General features: G+C 41.5%; 1 protein-coding gene across 1 annotated transcript in view; it reads left to right on the plus strand.

The window, feature by feature from the left end:
* The window catches only part of WWOX (WW domain containing oxidoreductase), a 1111113-nt gene that overhangs the window by 270131 nt on the left and 817647 nt on the right, over window positions 1-23335 (plus strand). Inside the window, exon 6 of the mRNA XM_008974373.4 lies at window positions 21229-21317. Coding sequence (XP_008972621.1) covers window positions 21229-21317 — 89 coding nt within the window. The remainder of the gene's footprint in view (window positions 1-21228; window positions 21318-23335) is intronic.

Consider the following 23335-nt stretch of genomic DNA (forward strand, 5'->3'; position numbering starts at 1 on the left):
AATGCTTACATTTTCTCTTGGCTCCGTGGCACATTCCCCGACTCAGTGTTGTTTTCAAGGTTGAAGGTTCCTTCAGAGCTAGTGACCTTGCCCTTCCTGGCCTGTGGATGTCGCTCTCTATCTGTAACCCTCCTTTCCAGCGACCCTGTTTGCAGCAAAGACTATAATTTTATTTTCGGTTTGGATATACTGATTACATTTTAGCTTCTGGTATATTTTCTTACCTGTCACAGCCATTAAATTTATTTTAATAGTTACTCTACTCTCCTGATAGCCACTAAAGGGGGAATTGGATATTGTCTATCAATTGGTTGGTCTCTGAACTAAGGCTGTATCTAATTACAAGGCATTGTATCGGTTCTGATTTATTAACCATTTACTTGGCTTTGGAGAAGGCAGCATTTTTAGTAGTACTGTTGAGCCTGCATGTAGCTTTTCCAGGAGGGCAGGGTGCCCGGAATATCTGATCTTACAGTTATTGCTTTGTGTCATATGTAATCTTGTTTTTTCCCTGCAACAAATAAATCTTTGGGACTCCTGAAGAAAAAAAAAGTGGGAAAGAAAAAAAAAATCTGTGGTTACAGTATAATAAAAATAAACTGTTTGTCGTGACTGCAGCTGACATTTATCAGCCTGTTTGTGGGTGCTCTTTCTCTCTCTCTATAATACAGAACATAATTTGTCACTTTGTAAATACATTCCAGTCTAAATCCCTGCCAGCATCTGTTAGTGTTTGAAGGATTAATGTGCTACCCTGTGTATGTCTGCACTTTCAGGGAACAGTGTAGCATCTGATTACAGATCTTGGGAGAGCAGGAGGGAACAAGGTGTTTTTTGTGCTTTTTCCTACATGCAGTCGTTTTGGCCTTTTTCTGATTTTTCTTGTCTTTATCCCATTCTGTCTAGGTACCTGGAATTTCATCTTTTACGAAGATGTTCCTGGTCCCCAACCTTTCTTCTGTCTGTGATAGTCACAGCTGAAGTCATAGTATTTTATGTGTACTATGGGTTGAGCTGTGGATAATTCTTTGGGGCCAGTTAGACTTGGGTTCAAATTCTTTCTCCAACTAGTTTATGAGCTTAAGTTATGTGATTTCCATTTCTTCACTTGCAAAATGAAGATGCTAATACCTACTTCTTGAAGATGCTGAGGATGAGGGAAGAAATAAATGTTAATGCAAAGTGCCCAGTTTAGTGCCTGCCAAGAGTAACTGGTGGGTCTGTGTCACCTTCTGACATTATCAGTGTGATTGTCTTCAACGCATCCATGGAAATGAAACCGTTGGAGGAAGCTAATGCCGTGAGCCAGCTGGTGGTTATGTTTTTGTTTTGTTTTTCTTTTTTTCTTGCTGGATAGTGGGCTCTGTTTATTGAGAAATATTTACATCCCTCTAAATCAGGTGCTTGCTAGGGTTCTTGGCACAAAGAGCATCCCACCAATAAACTGTGGTTCCCAACAAGGCTTGCAACTGAATCTGGGCAACAATGAACATGACTTCAATAATAACAAAAAGATTCAGATTCCTGCTGAAAGGTCCATATGTGCTGTCCCCAGTAGGATTCTGGAATTCCCTGAATCATAGTGTTGCTTGTAATTCTTTCCACATTATGAAGTAGCTCTATAGACTGCCTACCACCTTGTATCTACTGCTGTCGTTTAGATTAGGAACAGATTGCCAGATGTGGAAGAAATAGCCTCATTAGTAACTTTTCTGTAAGCAGTCTCCTTATTTCTTGTTTTTGTTCTTTTGTTTTTTGTGCGTGCTTCTGCGTGCCCCTCCTCTATGGCTCCCCCCACCAAATTTCTATGTCTTCATTTGCAACTCTCTTTTCTCCAGTAAAGAGGAAAGTGTATAGTTCTCCTTTCCTTAGAGAAACATTATTTTGTTCTTGTTGTTGTGGTTTGGGTTTCTGAAGTATAAATGCATATGAACTGGACAGAAATATTATCCCCATGTGCCAGGTGGCCAAGATGGGGCTTGTGATTTGAAGCTTCTTTTCCTAGATTCAGAAAAGTATCACTAGTTAATCAGGGAATACATTTTTCGGCCCATTGGAAAATGTCTGTTCTTAGCACCCTAAATGCCCAGGTATTAGCATACTTGGGAAATGTCTAGAAACCCCTATTTCAATTTACTGACCATTTTTGGTAAATTCGTAGAGATGCCAAAATGCATTTCAAAAAGATTTCATGTTCAAGAAGACTTGTGGAATGATAGAAAACATTTAATGCTGTTAAGTACGAAGTGAAATACTGTTAAACTTTTACATTATTTAATAGAAGACACATTTTACAAGGCAAAGTGTTTAGATATGCTCCCTCCTATGCCTATCCACACATCCTTAACTCTTCACGTTGTTTGAGACTGTTAGGCTGTTTTTTTATTGTATATTTCATCAAATAGTGGGTGATAAAACAACAGACACTCTAAGGAATGGCATGACAGTCTCCTTTCTTCTCCTGCATTCATTGGAACCTGAATGTAGTATTAATTATAAGACTGTTAGACTTCAGGGGACTACACTCTTATTCTAAAATAGTGGTCAACTAACTGTGCCCTTCAGACAGAATTCCTGCCCAGTACCTGACTTTGTAATTAAAGTTTTACTGGAACAGAGGAATACCAGTTAATTTACATATCGTCTATTGCCACTTTTGCTTTCATGCTATGAAAGCTGAGTATTTGGGAGATACTTGAAAAATCTCAAATGCTTACTATCTGGCCCTTTAGAGAAAAGGTTTTCCAATCTCTGTTCTAGAGGATTCGTGGTCATTTGGAAAGAAAAGTATGTTAAGTCAAAACGAGCAGGTGGTTGGATTAGTATTTTCTTTCTACACATATAGAAACTGTTCCTATCATACCTGACTCAGTTTTCAAACTTGCTTAATCCAAAGCCTGGGGGGTGGATGTAGGAGAGAAGTTGAAATTAGCTGGGGGTTTTTTTGTATCACAAAAGTTACTTTATTTTTTTTTTTAAGACGGAGTCTTGCTCTGTTGCCCAGGCTGGAGTGCAGTGGTGTGATTTCGGCTCACAGCAAGCTCTGCCTCCCAGGTTTACGCCATTCTCCTGCCTCAGCCTCCTAAGTAGCTGGTACTACAGGTGCCTGCCACCACGCCTGGCTAATTTTTTATATTTTTAGTAGAGACAGGGTTTCACCATGTTAGCCAGTTTGGTCTTGATCTCCTGACCTTGTGATTCAACCGCCTCGCCCTCCCAAAGTGCTGGGATTACAGGCGTGAGCCACCGCACCCAGCCGAAAAGTTATAATTTTAATGGTCTAAATCAAATTTGTTCAACCTGCAGCCTGTGGGCACATGTGGCCCAGGATAGCTTTGCAGCCCAACACAAATGTATAAACTTGCTTAAAACATGATGAGATTTTTTTTTGCCATTTTTTTTTCAACTCATCAGCTATCATTAGGGTTAGTGTATTAATATTTTATGCACAGCCCAAGATAATTCTTTGTCCAGTGTCACCCAGGGAAGCCAAAAGATTGGACACCCCTGGGAATAAAACAGAAAAAACGGTGTAAAAGGCTTTGAGTTCATAGACAGAACAACATTTTTGTAAGTAAAGTATTTACGGATGTGGCCCCTTCGTAATCTCCTGGGCTCAGGGATAATTTCCAGGCTGGGGAGAAGGTTGTGGCATGGAGACAGCAGTACTGTTTTGGAAGGAGAAGTGACTTGTCACAATGGAGGGAGAACTACCATCCCTGTTGGGCCAACCTCTTTTTTTTTTCTTTTTGTTTCGAGATGGAGTCTCGCTCTGTCACCAGGCTGGAGTGCAGTGGTGCAATCTCAGCTTACTGCAACCTCTGCCTCCCGAGTTCAAGCTATTCTTCTGTCTCAGCCTCCTGAGTAGCTGGGATTACAGGTGCGTGACGCCACACCCCGCTAATTTTGGTATTTTTAGTGGAGACGGGATTTCACCGTGTTGGTCAGGCTGGTGTCAAACTCCTGATCTTAGGTGATCGGCCTGCCTCAGCCTCTCAAAGTGCTGGAATTACAGGTGTGAGCCTCTGTGCTCGGCTTCTGCCAGCTTCTCATGATTTTTGAGCAGATTTCGCTGCTTTTTCTGCCTTTGTTTCGTTTATAAACTGGAAGTAATTATGTCAACTTGGTAAGGGCTCAGTAGCATAGAATAAGGCCATGTCTGTAATCTCCCCTTCTGTGAACAGAGGGTATGTTCTCAAAAGCCTTCAATTAACATGAATGGAATGGATTTTCTAAATTTATACAGAGGAGGAAGTTGTAGGTCCTATATGAGTGATGACAGGTGATACTTAAGTTAAATGGAACATATGGCCCTCAGCCACAATTTCCCCACATCCCCTTCTGGGGGATGCTTTGTAGACCTGATATCCCAGAAAGGAGTGTGGACTCATAAAGTTACTGCTGTCCTTTGGTTTTCCTGATGTACCAAATGTAGTAAGGCCTCTTTTCAATGTGGTAAAAGCTCTGGGCCACCCCATCAGGCTGCAAGCGCTAGAAGCTCTTCCCATAGAGAACATCTATATCCTCAAGCCAAGGAGAAAAAGGAAGCTGCTGTTTATAAATATTGAAGAGGCAGGGAGAGCTTGCACTGAGGCCAGCCTGTATTAACATGCATGCCATCGTGAAGTGGCTTCTAATGGACATTTGTAAGGTGGTGTCCCTTCCCTTCCCCTCCCCCCTCTAATGCTGCCTGGGTTGCTCTTTGCAGCACGTGCAGTCTGCAACTTAGCTGGCTTTTAGCAGAATTACCCATCGCGATTCATTTGTCCCATTGGGCCACGGGAGAGGTGACTACAGAGCCAGATTCGAATGTGGCCCTGTGCCGGTGACCAAACCAGCAGGCTGCATGTGTGCACTGACAGGATGGTACATCCCACCACTGCTCTGTGTCTGTGTGCGACTGTCAGCTGCTCTCTACTGCTCCTCATAGACTTCCTGTCTGCCTTTCTCTGCATTTCTCAGTCTCCCCATCTCCCCTTCTTATCTCATCCCCTTACTTCCTCTCTCAACTCTTCCTTCCTCTATCCTTTTTCTTTCCCTTTTTTTTTTTTAACTATTCTTCTTTAGAGTTTGTTTTCTCATTAAACTTGTGACATGTGCACATTAAAGGAAAACCCATTAATGTGGAAAATTAGGAACATCATAGCTAATGTATGCTCAGGGCTTACTGTGTGCTAGACATTATTCTGAGTTTACACAGTGATGTCAGATTTCTCCTCTGTCACAGTAAGTTCCAAAAGATAGTGAAGAATATTGCAGTGAAAACACTGAAACTCACATATTTCATACTCAGGGGTATCTTTTAAGTGTGAAGCAAGAGAAAAAAACGTGGAAAAAAAAAAGACTCAGGAAATGCTTTCCATTTAGCTTTCTTGACTAAGTTAGTGGAAGACTTATTCCAGATTATAAAGAGAAGAACCAAAATAAAGAGTTTAAGAATGAAGGGGTATGCAGCAACTGGTAGGGTCGAGTCTCCTCAGGCACAACATGCAACCAAGGAGGGGCAGCTCACCCGGCCTGCACTGGCCACACAAATGCACCTGCCACGGTATTGAGGGGCTGGACTGATTTCTCATTAATGTCTGGGCAAAACTCAAAGAGGCAAACATTTTCATTACATACTGTTATCCATCCTATTGTGGGACCAATTTCTCCAGAAAGGTGTCTCTCGGTGGGAGGATTAATAAACACCATCAGAAATCCAATTAAACCCAATTGTTAAAATCCAACAAATACGTTGCTTGTGGATACAGTTGTGTATAGTAATGTGTATGGTGATGGCCTATCATATAGGAATGATAGAGGCAGCACAGTGCTGTAATGGAAACCATAGGAGGCCGTGCACAATGGCTCATGCCTGTAATCCCAGCACTTTGGGAGGCCGAGGCGGGAGGATCACATGAGGCCAGGAGTTTGATACCAGCCTGGCCAACATGGTGAAACCCCATCTCTACTAAAACTACAAAAATAGCCAGATGTCCTGGTGCATGTCTGTAATCCCAGCTACTTGGGAGGCTGAAGCATCAGAATCGCTTCAGCTTGGGAGCTGGAGCTTGCAGCCAGCCAAGATCACACTTCTGCTCTCTATCCTGGGAGACAGAGCAAGACTCTGTCTCCAAAAAAAAAAAAAAAAAAAAAAAAAAAAAAAAAAAAGGGCATGGATCTAGATGCCAGACAATCTGGGTGCATATCTTTGCTCCAAAAGCAAAGATTGTAAACTGTCTTTACAATCTGGGGCAAGTTAGCTAATCTCTGCTTCAGTTCCCTCCTTAGCAAGATGGGATGATATTACCACCTACCTCAGAGAGTTGTTAAATGGGTAAATTCATATGTAAGTGTTCTTAGAGCAGAGTTCAGTACATAGTAAGTACTATGTAAGAATTGGCCATCATTAATATTATTCATTGGATAAATATCAAATTCAAAATACCGTTTACATTGGGAAAGGGAAAAAGGAGAGAAATATATGAGAGACGTATGCTGGGGGTATCTACAATGTTTTCTTTTTGATTTTTTTATGTCATTTTAAATGTTTCTATTCTTCGGTCCTGTTCTTAAAGTATGCCTGTAATTATTAGGATATAATTATGGATTCTGTCTTATTTATTTTTTAATCTTCTTCTTGTGTCTATCTTTCGTCTTTCTCCATATTCTGGGAGAAACATCTAAGTTTCCATTCCTTATAACTTGATTATTTTTCTTAGGATCAATTCTGGTCTTCACCATCTGCCAATGTGAGTTTTAGTTCCTCTATAAACTTTTAAACTTTAAACTTTTTTTCTTTTTTTTTTGGGGGGGGGGCAATCCATTCTTAACCCCCTTCCAGTTTTTCTCAGCCTATTCTTGTTTGTTTTTGTTTTCTATTTCTGTTTCATTGAGATGCATACAAAGTGGAAGATGGCCAACATTTCTAAAAATTTTGTTTCCTGACATAGAGAACGTTTAGAGGTCAGGTTGCTCTGAGACTGTGTTGTGATTTTTTTTTTTTTTTTTTTACTTGTTTATCCTTTCTTTTATTATCTCTTGCTGTTATCCTCACTTTTTTCTTTGCTGTTCTTCATCCTTTAATTAGCATTCAAACTAATCGTTATTAGAGTGTGTAACATGATCTTTGACATACCTAGGTAATTTTACTTAAGTATATGAGTTAAGTTGATACGCACAGTTCCTCAGCATGAATGTCATTGTTTTGCAAGTTTTAGCTGAAGGTGACATCACTGTACTAAAATTTTCTTGTGCATCCACTTCCTAGCTATGACTCTCTACAGATGGATATAACTTTTTCCTTTTAAGATGAAAACCATTTATTTTCAATGTTTAGTTTAACTGCATCACAGTAAAAAAGTGTACTTTTTGTGATGGCAGGAATTTGAAGTATGTTGAAACTGCCTTTGTGACCTGGCTTATGGTTAACTTCAAGAATGTATGAAAAGAATCCATATTTTTATGTCTAGTGTTCTATAGCTCTTTTACTTTGTTTATAGTCTTTTAATGGTCTGTTAACCATTTTATCTAAATATTCCATTTTGTCTTTTACTTATTTCTATTATAAATGGTTAATCTCTTCCACTAAGATTGTTACATCCATCTTTTTGTTTATGGCTGTGTTATTTGGCACATGCAAGTTCATGATTGTTATATATTCTTGCTTAATTATTTTTCCCTTTATGCATTATCCATTTTTATCTTTAGTGTTTAGTGTGTTTTATTTTTATTTTGCCTAAAATTTTATTTTTATGTTAATATTTGCTATACTAGCTATTCTGCTTTCAAAATGTTCCTGACATTTTTCTTTATCATTTATCTTTATCTTTAACATTTTTATATTTCTCTGTTTTAGTCATGTGTGTTAGGTAGGCAAAGATAGCTGCTAGGACAAATATTTTCTGATGTTGTAATAGCTTAACACAATGGTAATTTATTTCCAGCTTATGTAACAGTGCTTATTGGGCTCTCAATTGAGGCTGGAAGTAGACATGTGAGTGTTTTATGGACTAGACATTGAAGAAGTGTACCTCCCTTAGATTTATATTCCACTGGCCAACTCTAAGTCTCATGGCTGTGCCTAACTGTGAAGGAGACTGGGCAATGAATCTAGTTGAGTGCCCTGGAAACTAAGGCACAGGGATTTTTGTGAACAGCTGGTAGTCTCCATTACAGTTATCACATCTGGACAACAAGTACCTTTTGCTCCCTTATTCCCACACAGAGAACATATTCACTTTTCTTCCAAAGGCAGAGTCTCAAAATCCCATTTAATTCTTTAATTCTGTGCAAATTCTAGGGTCTCCTTCATGCTTAGATATGGTTCCTTATGGTCCTGTGGGTTTCAAAAAGGCAGACCATTTATGCCGTCTACCCCCCTGCTGCCCTATATAATAGAAGGTGGAGTAGAGACAGAATATCAGTAGCAAAGTCTCCATTTTCAAAAGAAAAGAATGAGAAACATGTTGCTCCATGACAGTCAATGATAGAGTCACGCTGGGGAGGTAAAGAACCTTGTAGTAAGAGAGCATTCTTTATCCAGGTCTGAAATCTGCTCTCTGGAGGGAAGTGCCCTGTCCATTATCCTCCATGGTCCCATCTGAGCTGGATCTAGAGAAGGGTTACTCTCCTTAGGGGAATTAGCAGCTGTCAGCCCACTTCCTGCTGGTGCATGGTTGAGGCTCCGTTTTTTTGTTTTTAGCAGTTATAGGCTTTTAAGGTCAGATTAATCTTTATTTAATTTCTTAATAATCTTATAGGATTCAGATGTATTTGTTTCCCATTAATTCATGAGTAGTGGCCACACCAGTCTTTCCTAGACTTGAATCTCAAGTTGCTTTATTTTTCTAATTTGTTATCATCATGCCTCTCTTTCAGCACAGTAGCAGCTACTTTGAGGCTATTTGGAATAATGAGCTTGGTTTGAAAAGTAGCATCATTAATCTGATATATGCTACTGGGCTGAATTATTTGAATTCATAATGGGCTATTGTCTCTCAAAGACTCTTGCAGGCTTATTTTATGCTTTTTGGACTCCAGAATCAATTGACTTTTTCAACTCTATAATGTCCTAACTTTCATATCTGCTTGCACACTGGACAATGCTTTTTTTCAGGAACACATCTCTTTCTTGTAATATCTTTGTAAAAGCAGCGTGGAGCAGCCAGCACACAATGACATTTCAGCTCTTCCCTAGTGCTTCAGACTCAATAGGTACTAGATCTACCTTATGAGTTATGGCAGAGCACAATTTTACCAAAAGTCTTTCAGTGTAAAGACACAGATCCACATGGGTGTCTCTGATTGACAGTTGGCTTTGTCTATTTGGTGAGTAGGATATCCAAGCTCATTTCATTTAGTGGCTGTATTGTCCCCTAGGAACTTATTATAACTTAACGTTTATCTCATGGAAGGTTGAAGTATGGGGAACCCAATTCATATGAGAAATAGCCCGGGAGTTACATTCTCTTCTGCTCAGTGACCATTAGTGGAAATGTAAATATCTCACCTCAATGTAGTGTAGGTTAGGAAATGTGGCTTTCTGTCTAGTCAACCTCTTTTTCCTATGCTGTGGAAAGAGGAGAACTATTTTGAGGGACAGCTAGTTCTATCTGCAGTGTATCTTTTTTATACAGCATAGAACTATTTTTTTTCTTAATTCTAGTCTTGGTTTCTGCCTTTTAATGTGTGAATTTAAGTTCATGTTTCTTATGATGACTGATAAATTTGAAATAATTTCTGTATTTCATTGTGTTTTCTTCACTACCAAGTTTTTCTTATTTTTAAAATTTTCTGAGCATATATATGTATATTTTTTGAGACGGAGTCTCACTGTCACCCAGGCTGGAATGCAGTGGCTTGATCTCGGCTCACTGCAAACTCTGCCTCCTGAGTTCAAGCAATCCTCCCACCTCAGCCTCCCAAGTAGCTGGCATTAAATACGTGTGCCACCAGGCCCAGCCAATTTTTGTATTTTTAGTAGAGATGGAATTTCACCATGTTGGCCAGGCTGGTCTTGAACTCCTGATCTCAAGTGGTCTGCCCGCCTTGGCCTCCCACAGTGTGGGGATTATAGGCGTGAGCCATTGTGCCTGGCCACCAGGGATATTTTGGAATTGATAGAATTTCTTTTTATCTGAGTTACTCCATACATCGTTTTTTCTCCCTGTTGCTCATTTGGAAGCTAATGATTCTTTCCTCCCTTTCTTCCTTTCTGTCTTTCTCTGTTTTCCTCTCTCCCTGTTAGTCTTGAAAGTCTTACGTACATGTTTAAATTTTTTCTTAGAGTATCAAGTTATTTAATGTCTCTCATTCTAATCAACAAAGCCAGACCATGCATGATTTAATGGATCAGTGAAATCCTTCCCCCCATAAAACAAACTTCACTTGTTAGTGTTGTTTTAGTTGCTTCTTAAATTCATTTTCAGTATAATTTATTTGGTCCTGTAGCTACTCCAAATGGCGCACAAAATTTGGCTAAACTGATGACTCTTTTTGTGTTTATGGTGTTTTGAGTTCTCAACTTTTTCTGTCTTGAATTTTTTTTTTTTTTTTTAAAGACAGAGTTTCTGTCTGTCACCCAGGCTGGAGTGCAGTGGCTCACTGCAAGCTCCGCCTCCTTGGTTCATGCCATTCTCCTGCTTCAGCATCCCGAGTAGCTGGGACTACAAGTGCCCGCCACCAGGCCTGGCTAATTTTTTTTGTATTATTAGTAGAGATGGGGTTTCACCGTGTTAGCCAGGATGGTCTTGATCTCCTGACCTTGTGATCCGTCTGCCTCGGCCTCCCAAAGTGCTGAGATTACAGGCATGAGTCTCCGCGCCTGGCCCTGTTTTTGCATTTTTAGTAGAGACGGGTTTTCACCAGTTTGGCCAGCCAGGTCTCAAACTGTTGACCTTAGGTGATCTGCCTACCTCGGCCTCCCAAAGTGCTGGGATAACAGACGTGAGCCACCGCACCTGGCTACATTTTCTGTCTTTACTGGTATTATGGTGGGAACCCATAAACCACTGCGAGGCAGATACCATTTTAAGCAGGAAACCTTATTTTTTCCGAAGCACATTTAAAAATATTTTGCAGTTTATCTATTAAACATCCTCCTTTGCTTCTGGAGATCCTCTGAAAGATTTATCTCTTTAGATTCATCTGTAAAGTATTTGTATTGCGGCATTGCTTTCAGTGGCAAAGAAAACAAAACAAAACAAAATTGGAAACAACCAATCTCCCTCCATTTGAGGATCATTCCGATTTCACAAGTCCACCGTGTGGAATGTAAAATCCTTTCAACCAGAACAGACAAATCTTGTTTTTGTCTTTTTATTGAATTTAACCACTATTGACTTGCGACTTGCGGCAATCACCACATCCCAGATCTCTGTGTTTGGAGCTACACGTCTTTCTGAATCGAGGAGGTGGGGCACTGATTTTTCTTTTATCACTGACTTCCCCAAAGTGGGAAGTTCCAGTGCTTAACAAGTTTCATTAAGAACACAGCTATTAAATATTCAGAATATACAGACTGTTGCTGTTGAGAATGTAATTATACAGTAAATTAGCTGATGTCCAGTACGTTGCCTTTTAAGCAGATCTTTGATGTTTGCAGTACTTACATAAGATATAGGGCATGTTTATTAAGAGTCTTCAACTGTGTATAAAACTAGAGCAGTCAAAAGTAATGGTGTCTGCTGAAGGATTCTTTATCATATGAATTTACCTTTAGTCATCTATTATTTATTTCAGCTATTTTATATGCCATTATAATAAATATTATGACAGAGAAAGCTTTTACGCTTCAACTTATTGTACTCCTCTTTACTTGCCTGCAATCCTTCAGGAAAATGTAACCACGCTTTACCTATAGTTAACGTAAATCATCACTTACATTAGAATGAAAAATTCACTATAAAAAAAGCTCTTTCTTCAATAGCAAGGCATAAATGCACAATCATGTTGACTGCCAACCTCCTGTGTCATTCACTGTCCTTCCTTAAACTGTTTTTAAGCTGCAAAGTGAGTATATTGCATAGAGGGAAATAGGAAGGTTTTGGATTATTTTCACTCTCTTATTAGTTTCTGGCAGGATAAGCATTTTTTATCCGGATTGCAAAATATTGCCAATTACTGTCTAAGCATTTTTAATAGTTTTGCTTTCCATGGCACGCAACTCATATACTAAATTAAATAAGCTGTTATCTGGTGCAATTTCTCCTTGAATAGACTCAGAATTACCTATAGATATTGACACGGTTATTTTATAAATTGAGTTCCAGCAACACAAGGCAAAAATTTTGGCCTGTATGTAATGAAGGAAGAGTTGTCATCATTTTCTTATTAGGGATGTTTGTGTATTTTGGCAGGGGGAGGTAGGAAGGGGACCTGATGGAGGGCCCTGGAGTGAAGGTTGATGCTGGATGGTTGATTTGAAGGTTAGGAATGGCAAACTCAGCCTCTGTTCTTCAAGAATCCGCCTGCATCCCCCCGCCCTGCCCCCTGCCCAAAAAAAAGGAAATCCAGGGCTTTGCCAGGGATCATTTTTGGTGTGGTTCTGTATTTTAAAATGTGGAATCATCTCCAAAAGTGTTTGTTTATTAAAAGCAAAGTGATAAAATGTGTCAAGCCAGTGAAGAGACTCTCAAACTCCCCTTTCCTGCGAATCCTATCAGAAAGAACATTTATGAGGGCATACTTTTCATCTTTAGGCTTGGCAAAGATGGGTCAAACTCCCCATCAGGCTGGCACATGGTGCTGTTTCAGGTTTGACTAAGAGATAAAAGAATCACTAGTCAATGAAAGCAACTGTGTCCCCATGCATTTTCCAGTGAAGATGCGATCACCCATTGCCACCGTTCCCGTTGCTTAAATAATATTAGAGGAATTAGTGTTATGAAGTCCCACATATGATATTGATGAATTATTAAACCAGTTGAGTTAGATTTCTATTGTAGTTAAGTGAATAATGTCATGTCAATACTATGCTCAACGCCAGTGTCTCTTGCTGTTGTAAATGTGACAGCTCCTATTTAAGGTTTTAGAACATAAAATCAGGACTGAGAGTATGTAAAGCGGAAGGGTGAGAGACATCAGCATAATGCAATTAAGGCCCATTGGATTAGAATTTGCAGGATGCCATTAGCAATAAGCTCTGAGTATAGATTATTGCTGTGCTTACATTTTCTCCTTCAGCGGTAACACTTCTCTTGTAAATTCTAAGTGGGTAAAATAAATATGATATAAAACAGACACAAATAAGAATATATAGATGATGTTAATTTCTTCAGAGCTTCCCGGTGTTACGTCTTGAAGAATATGACGACAGGGGAACAGCCCAGTGTGGCAGTCATGTGACGACATGAGCATTGGAACCAGCCACATCTCAGTTGGCAACACGTATCTGTATCTTACTAGCTTGGCCACTGTAACGTCACTCAGCCTCTGTTTTCTCATCTGTAAAATGGGGAAAATTATAGATGCTTCAGAAGATATTTGCTATCACTATTAAATGAAAACAAGCATGTCATCAGTGCTTATTATTTTTGTTGCTTTTATGATCAATAAATACATGCAAATTAGAGCTTTTTAAATGAGATTCTGGAAATAAGTTTTTCCGTATGTGTAAGGGAGTGGTAGATACACTGCCATCCAATCAGCACCAATGGGTACCTTGAAGTGAGATCACAAAATAGCTAATTCCCTGTAAACAGCAACCCTTCTCTCTGCAGTTACACATGAGTAGTCCCCCAGTTAAAAGAGAATTTCCTCCAGATATAATGGAGGCCACGTTCAACACAGCCATCTAGTGTACCTGGGCTTCTTCCACCTCCAGCCACTGTACCGACGTGTTCCTTTATTTCACCCACATAGTGATGATGCTTCCAACACAGCATAACAAAGAGCTGCTGCTTTGTGCTGCTAGATTTGCCAAAAGTCTGTGCCAGGGATTCTTTTGTTGGAGGTAAGTGGAGAACGCAAGGCCCACATGCACAAGATGGGAGTATTTTGAAGCATGCTCCATAAGACCCAACATTTGGGCAGCAGACCAACTACTTCGGTTCACTATGGCGAGAAATGGGATAGGAGAGCGAACTCACTGATACCCTCCCAGCTAATTCCTAGGCAATCTGCAATTAACAATGATAGTAAAGTAATAATTTGTGGTTTTGAAAACTAGGTTTGATCATTGGAATTATTCCTGTCCTATGTTCTAAAGGCCTGTTGCCTTGAGATGTTTTTTCTCCTCCCATTATTGGTAAGCATAATGTAGGCATGAGACGTTGCCTTTGAAGTGTTGGAAGGATGGAGAGGAGAAAAGAAAACAGAGATTGAATCTGGAAAACGCATTCATCTTTAGAGGCAGTGTTAATGAATACATGAATTTAGTCCTGTAAATATTTTCTCCCTTATTTGGGACTTGGTGTATTGAAGATGTCCGTTAACTGTGCTACCAATGAGTGCCCCTGTATCCGAGGGAAACTGGAGAAGTGTACTTGGGCTACCAGGTTACCAAGAGCAGGAGAGCATGAGGCAGTTACAGATCTGATGGTTTTTCTTGGTCTTTGTCTCAGCTGCCATGAGGGCTTCTAAGGGGCAAGGAGGGTTGGGGGATGAGAGGACAGGTACATAGTGTGGACATAATGGAATATGGAATAGCAATTGAAATCTTGGGTTGGGCTGAATCATGGCTTTGCAGTTATTATCTTGATGCGGCTGTGTATGAGCCTTTTGAACCTCAGCTTCTCCATCTGTGAAATAGGTGGATAATGACTGCATCCTGCGAAGTTGCTATAGGGATAAATAACTGCTGTGGGGCAAGGACTGAAATGGCTGTTGTTTTGAGATGGCTTTTATCATTGGGCCAGTGACGACCCATTCAGCCGTATCGGTGAAGAGTGAAGCACTGCACTCTTTAAGGATAGGGCTGAATGGTTTATCACCCATTCAGCGGTGACCACCACATCTTATGCATTGTGATGATCACGATGATAAAACAATACATAATCACAATATAAGGATCTAGAGTTATGAACTACTGATCAGGTATCATGTTCTGCTCCAACTGCTTTAGATACATTGCCTCACTTCCCAATAGGGCAGGTGCTGTTATTACTCCCACTTCACAGAGGAGCAAACTAAATACACAAGAAGCAGTAACTTGCCCAGCCCCAAACCACCCCCTGAAAAAAGAAAACAAGGGAGACCCACAGTTATTAATATGCATTATTATTGGAAAACAATGGTCATCACATTTTAGCAGTGGCCTTCAAAATAATATAATAGCATATATTGAGAGCCCATTGTGTGGTTTGTACCTTATATTCACTCTATCTAATCTTCACTCTAACCATAGAAGGCAATACTATTATGCTCATTCATAATTAAGGCAATTGAAGCCCAGAACCTTCCAGTAGCTTTCCTGAAGTCAAGTTGCCAGTGCATTGGACATACTGGGCTGTAGTTCCAGGGCAGCCTGGCTCTGGTGTCTTTGCTGCAATGACAATATCTCCCCATTTCTCTGTTTAAATACCACACACTCCCCATATGGTTTCTTTGGTTTCAGGCAGTATCACATCAGAGTCACATATGGCTAATTTACAGTCATAAAATGATACTAGAGATCACTGTTGCATAACAACAAGAAACCCCTTTGATTCCACACTTACAGACTCTTGAGTCACTAACACAGGTTTTAGTATATATAAAGAATAGATGAAGAAGACTTAGTGTATTAAGGTGGCAGTGAACTGTGCTACTGATGAGTGCCCCTGTATTCAAGGGAAATGGGAGACATGCACCTGGGTTGTTTGATTATGACTTTCTGGCTGAGCCCTGGATGTTGGGAGCAAGTGGGCTTCTGAGCTACATAGAAGTTGCCTGATGCTTCACATGTGGGATGCCACCTGTGTGGCTCTGTTTTAAAATGATGGGTAGTAGAGTCTGTATACATAATTTAAAATACATTAAGATTTCTGTTTTGCCTGAGATAAGCTGGTACTGGTGTGATCAGAAGGAAGAATGAGGATTTGGGGAAGGAAAATTTTGAGAGCCATTTTACAGCATTTCAAGATTCAGTGATCTCAGAACCTCTTTTGGTTAAACAAGCATGGGAGGATGGATGATTGGATGGATGGATAGGTAGGTGGGAAGATAAATGGATAGACATATAGGTAGGAAGGAAGGAGGGATGTATGGAAGGCTAGCAGTTTATTTTACGGCGGTGGGATTTTTTTCTTTTCCTTTTTTACTCAGACAGTCTTGCTCTGTTGCCCAGGCTGGAGTGCAGTGGCACGATCATGTCTCACGGCAGCCTCGACTTTCCAGGTTCAAGTGATCTTCCTGCCCCAGCCTCCTGTGTAGCAGGTGCACGCTGCTATGCCCAGCCAGTTATATTTTAGATGCTTTTTTATGTGGCCCATATTCATATGTCTTTGTGACTTTTTTTTATAATGGATGTGAGTGTGAAGTAGGAGTTGGCCTGAAACAAGCCCAGAGAGGTAGACAGGGACCAACTCATGGACTGAGTTAGTTGTTGTTGTTCCTCACTTTCTGTTTTTATTTCTCCTCTTTCTGGACACATAGCACGTTGCACCTTCTAGAAGCTAGGCAGAGCCACATGACTTTGTCAAGGAAATGTGAGCAGAAGCAACACCAGTCACTATTAAGTGGAAGTCTTTGAGATGCCACGTGTAACTCACCACGTTGCCTTCCACATGCGGTAGAGGCTGGCAATGTTACAGACAACAGAGGCTCCATCCACCTGGTCCCTGAGTGGCCACGGTGAGCTGGGCCCACTGACCTACAATGAGTGTGAAGTGTGAGCAAGTCATAATTCCGGGTTATTCTAATTAATGGAGATTTGGGGGTTGTTCCTTACTGAAGCACATCCTGATTGATGCAGAGGATCTTGTGAGCCATGCTAAGGAATTCAGCCCACGTCTTACTGACCACTCTGACGTACTAAAGGGTTGGTTTTGCCAATGAAGAGAGCAGGCTCTGACTGAACGAGGCGTGAACTTTTCATGTTCTAGATGGCATGTGCTAATTCTAACACTTCTAATGAAAGTCATGGTTTGCTTGGTGGTGATGGAACAGTTCTATGTCTTGAATGTGGTGATGGTTATATGAATACATACACATGATAAAATGTCTTAGAATTATGCACAAAGGTACAGCAAAGAAAATAAACGCATCTCAAGTTGTGTTAGTTCCTTCTCACACTGCTATATAAACATACCTGAGACTGTGTAATTTATAAAGAAAGCAGGTTTAATTGGCTCATTGTTCTGTGTTCATGTTCTGCTTCTGGATAGGCCTTAGGAAACTTCCAATCATGGCGAAAAGGAAGCGGGCAAATCTTAGCAGGAGCAGGAGGACGAATAGGGGGAGGTGATACGCTCTTTTAAACAAGCAGATCTTAGGCATACTGGATCACGAGACAGCGCTAGGGGGATGGCACTAAGCTGTTTTTAACCAGCCCCATGATCCAATCACCTCCCACCAGGCCCCTCCTCCAGTATTGGGGATTACAATTTAATATGAGATTTGGGTAGGGACACACAGCCAAACCACATCAGGTGACATCCCAGTAATGACTGTGGTCTAGTAAATTGTGTTGTGTTGATGTTGATTTTCAGGTTTTGCCATTGTATTGTATGTATGTAGGATTTATATATGGGGGAAGCTGGATGATGGGTATAGGGTGTTCTCTGTACCAGTTTGGCCATGTTTTGTGAATCTATAATTAGTTTCAAATAAAAGTTAACAACCTTTTGTTGTTAACTAAACCAATAAAGTGAATTATGGTCAGTTGCAGATTCACTGCCAGACCTGGGAGGAAATCTCACCTTGGCAGATCGAGTCTCTTGTCCTCGCCTAACAATCAGCAGTTCACCTCTCAAAAAGGGGTTCCGTTTGCAGTCTGTCAGCCACTACCTTCTTATTTAGAGCATGTCCCACTACAAACATTTCTATAAAGTTACTAAGTTTGTTAGACAGTTAGAAGTGCAAACCCCCAACACACACATAAACACATATGCACACCCTAATTTAAAGGCTGCATTTTCCATCCCCTGGACTTACTGTATTGCCTCCAGTTTCTCTCCATTTCTCAGGATTGGTAGCAGAAATGGGAAACCTGATACCTAGGGCAAGAGAATTACCTGAATAACAGTGTGTGGACTTGAATCACTATCCCCAGGAGCCTAGTAACCCACAGCTTGTGGATTAGTCTGTTGAACTACTTGATGGCTTGTGACCCCTTTTTCCCTTAGAGGTATATGTCCTGATTTTCTTCTTATTGATAGTGGCAGCTCTGTGCTTTATTTTGAAGGGAAGCAGGGGAACAAAAAGAAAACGTAGCAGTTGTAAGTTACTTATAGAGAAGACTGTATGGGCTAGTTGGCTGTGCTATCATTTTTGTTGAAATACTGCTTTGGGGTCACCATCTGGGAATGTTCTTCCTGTTTTATGGGGGAAATACATACATGCGTTTTTATAATATGTAGTCTGCATATCCCTTGGGGTTTCCACTGGGGGCTTGGCTGAGCAGAGCAATTTCTTTACCACCCCCTCCACAGCATAATGAATGGCTGCCTTTCCTCTTGTGATACATTCACATTTCTGTAAGATTCTGCACGTGGCAGTGAGTGTCATGCTCCAAGTAAAAGGAGGCAGGGAGCAGAGGACTTAGGATGAGGATGAAAGGTCACTTTGTTGGCTGACTCTGAATGTCAGGTAGTTGTGTTTATGAGGCATCAGCGTCTCTGTGGGGTATTGACACATTTACACTTTGAAAATATTTTTAATCATCAGATAAATATCAGTTACTCAGACAGCTTGTGAGGGTTCTGCTCCTCATCTGGAGGTACACACCTTTCACGGGGTGTGACTTCACTCACATGCCTTCAATATTCTTGGTGGCAGTTTCCCTCTTTATAGGGGGGATGTGGCGTCACCTTACAGCAGACCCTCTAGCTCTGTTATTCCCTGAACGTAGGAAACTAACAACGCACGTGTTGGCATTTTCCCCTTTTCCTAGATCAGGTTCATGTTTCTCCTCCTCGTTCCAAAATCTGCACACTTTGGCATCTGCCACTGTTACCCAAGACCAGGAATTTAAATCTGTGTTTGCCAGTTTGCCTCCACCACTGATGTGCTATTGGGGTTTGGGGACATAATTTCATCACTTTCTACCACCTTTCCTTAAAACTAGGCTTTGTGCCAGGTGCGGTGGCTCACGCCTGTAATCCTAGCACTTTCGGAGGCCGGGGTGGGTGGATCACAAGGTCAAGAGATTGAGACCATCCTGGCCAACATGGTGAAACCCCGTCTGTACTAAAAATACAAAAATAAGCTGGGTGTGTTGGCACGCACCTGTAGTCCCAGCTAGTCGGGAGGCTGAGGCAGGAGAATCGCTTGAGTCTAGGAAGTGGAGGTTGCAGTGAGCCAAGATGGTGCCACTGCACTTCAGCCTGGACGACAGAGTGAGACTCCATCTAAACACACACACACACACACACACACACACACACACACACACACACACACACACACACAAGCACAGGGCTTTGTTAGCAGGCATGACTTGGATTCTTTAGGATCCTTCCCTCAGTAATCTGGTCTGATGTGGCCTTCAGGGAGGATCTTTGGACATCATTGCCATCCATCTGTCCACTGTGCTGGACTGTAACCCACCCAGATTACCATTTATTGCCAAGTGGCATGGGGACAAGAGTTTGGCACAAGAAACATCTTCTCTGCTAGTTAAATTAATTAGATAATTTGTCTTCCAGACAGGATGTTAGGAACTTATGAACATGTATCCTTACAAACCTATGAGTAGATGACTAATATTCATCTTTTACAGATAAGGAAACTGAGGCTCAACAGTGTTAAATGGTCCAGAATGAGTGTGTTTTCTAGCTGTCACTGCCTGATGTTTACTGCTCAAAGCTTAGGACTTGGATTAGAGCCCAGGACTTGGCAGCCAAGATAAACCAGCTGCAAATACACTGAACGTCTCAGCCCAGCTCCTGTCCATCCCTGAACAGGACACTTAGGGTAGAGGATGTTCTCAGCAGTGCCATTTGCATCCCCCTTCATAGCCTTACAGGTATCATGTTATCCTCCTTAATCTTACTTAAGCATCACAGTCTAGACTAGAATTCCCAAGTCAACCGTTTGTTTTACGGGACTCTTCTTATTTGAATAGGCAGGTGGCCCTGTGTTCTTGGCTTTTTGTCCTTTCAAGGAGCTAGGCCTAAGAAGTGATAGTATTTAATCTCGCACTCCGAAGCGCACCCAGATTTAAAAGTTGGGAGTGGCCCATATACAGAAGGCTAGTGGGAGGGGCAACCCGGAGATTTGTCCTTGCAGAATGATGCCATGAAGAACATGGCCAATGGAACACCATTGCTTCAAATCCCGACCTCTCCAGTTCTCCTGGTTTCTTGCTAGGCGGGAACTTGGGCTTCTTTATCAGAGTGACTGGGGTCAGTTCTTGTACTCAACTTCTTATCTCTGTGATCTCTTGTAAGATGCTGCATTGTCAAATGGAGAAAACATTGTCTTTGAGTTGTTAGGAGCCTTGAGTGAGATGGTATGCAAATGTCCAGCCCGTGGCAGGCCCTAAGTACACAGTAGCCATTATTACCATTATTATTCCTATCACCAGCATGTATTCCACCTGTTGATAGAGTTTTCTGTTTACTAAGCCAGGGTGTTGCCTTTGGGATCGAGGTCCGTCAGAATCCATTGGTATAAACGAGTCTTTCTGCTTTTGTACTTTCTATAAAGGAGTTGTCTTTGATTTTTGATGCAGGTTTAGTGGAGATATTTCAGAACCTGGATGGCAGCTTTTGAAATTAAGATATTGTCCACTGCATCTTTCCATGATCGAGGCCTTGTCATGCGTTCCCCTCCTTACAGCATTTTAGGATGCAGATTGAGAGGAGATAACGTTAGCCCAAAGCGCCTTCGCAGCCTCTTTTGTGCGGCTGAAACACAGCACAACCCACCCCCCCGCCGTGTCCCCCAGCCTGTAGGTTTAGCAGAATCCCAGCCTCACATCCTCCCCGCACTTGGCAGTAAAAGCCCTGTTCTTCCATTCATTCCGATGATTTATATTCTCTCTGGGCGTCTTATATTAAACAGGGGAATTCCGACATGTTCCATAACACATTTACTGTAACTTGATACCATGAACTAAACTTGCTGTTATTTATCATTTCTTTTTATTTTCTCTCATTCCAGCATAAAGCCAAGGTAGAAGCAATGACCCTGGACCTCGCTCTGCTCCGTAGCGTGCAGCATTTTGCTGAAGCATTCAAGGCCAAGAATGTGTGAGTGTTCCAGTGGAGGGTTATAGATCATAATTTCTTGCTATTGTAATATCTTTATCAGATGAACACAATTGGGAGGACGCAAGGCTGTTGTGTTGTCTTGGCGTCCAAACAGGAGGCTCATTTATATTGGCCCTGTTAAGGTGAACCGTATTTTCTTGACTCACAGTCACCTTCATTATGAGATGTGTCATCAATCTAATAACAGCTTCCCACATACCAAAAGAGAAGACACTATTAAAGCACTAGTAAAAGTGGCTAATAAAAGCTTGGCAATAGTAAGATGCATCCTGATTATAAGACTTTTTGCAGTGCATTTCAGAATGGAGTAAGAGTATATTTAAATTGCATTCAGGAACAAGTAAACTCAGTTATCCAGTATGGCAGGGAGGTTGACAATCCAAGCACCCAAAAGACCTCTAGTTTCTAAAGCCTTCGATGATTTGATGTGGTACATGGATGTGGTTCCAAAAAACATGGACTCACATTCCTTTTATTTATTTATTTTCATCCTTTTCAGTCTTTCATAATTCCAGTTGGAGAAAGCCTTAGTTAGGGCCTAGCATATTTTGATCCTATCATATGCTAGCATCCCTTTCTAACAGAGAAGGTTGTAGGAGAAAGGGAGAGAAGGGGAAGGGGGTGGGGAGACAGAGAGACAGACAGGAGGCCTCAAACCCTGAAACACTGAGCTAAGGAAAGTGATCATGGCAAGCTACACTAATTACAATACTTTGTTTCCAAGTGTTTATTTTTACTCATATTTAGGGCAGGCAATCCTGGTTTCTCGTTTAACATAGAGGTTTGAATTTCATTAATAAATAACTTCATTTATTTTTTTTCAGTGACTCGATTCAAACATGAGGATTAAGTTAATAATAGCACAGGTTGTGCCAAGGATAAGATGATTACACAAGAGGCACCAGAACCACTGACTGTGGAGAGCTCTCATAAATGACAAGCTGCCTTTGGGTTAGGCTCTGTTGGGAACATTAGTTCTGCAGTGTTGCAAGCAGATGAAGGATGTGAGGGAAGGGATCTTAAACCAGATATTCAAATGGCCCTGTGGGGAGCTGACACCACACTGCTGTCTAGTATCCAATTCTCCTTGCATGGCTCTGTCACCCAGGTTAGAACGTAGTGCGCCATCTCGCCTTAATGCAACGTCCCACTCCGGGCCCAAGTGATTTTCCTGTCCCAGCCTCCTGAGTAGCTGGGACTACAGATGCCTGCCACCATGGCCTGCTGATTTTTGTATTTTTAGTAGACATAGGGTTTCACCATGTTGGTCAGACTGGTGTCAAACTCCTGACCTCAGGTGATCCACCCGCCTCAGCCTCTGAAAATGCTGGGATTACACACATGAACCACTGTGCCCAGCCGCTCTACTTTATTAGATTTAAAAAGTTTGCTCTCAGCTGGGTGCAGTGGCTTATGCCTGTAATCCCAGCAGTTTGGGAGGCCAAGGCGGGAGGGTCAGGAGGTCAAGAGATCAAGACCATCCTGGCCAACATTATGAAACCCCATCTCTACTAAAGATACAAAAAATTAGCTGGGTGTAGTGGTGCACACCTCTAGTCCTAGCTACTTGGGAGGCTGAGGCAGGAGAATCGCTTGAACCTGGGAGGCAGAGGTTGCAGTGAGCCGAGATGGCACCACTGCACTCCAGCCTGGCGACAGATTGAGACTCCATCTCAAAAAAAAAAAAAAAAAAAAAAGTTTGTACTCAGCCTGGCGTGGTGGCTCACGCCTGTAATCCCAGCACTTTGTGAGGCCGAGGTGGGAGGATCACCTGAAGTCAGGAGTTCGAGACCAGCCTGGGCAACAAGGTAAAACCCCGTCTCTACTAAAAACGCAAAATTAACTGGGCGGGGAGGCACATGCCTGTAATCCCAGCTACCTGGAAGGCTGAGGCAGGAGAATGGCTTGAACCCGGGAGGTGGAGGTTGCAGTGAGCTGAGACTGAACCAGTGCACTCCAGCCTGGGTGACAAGAGCAAAACTCTGTCTCAAAAAAAA

This window comes from Pan paniscus, chromosome 18 (genome assembly GCF_029289425.2).
Source record: "Pan paniscus chromosome 18, NHGRI_mPanPan1-v2.0_pri, whole genome shotgun sequence".
Lineage (NCBI taxonomy): Eukaryota > Metazoa > Chordata > Mammalia > Primates > Hominidae > Pan > Pan paniscus.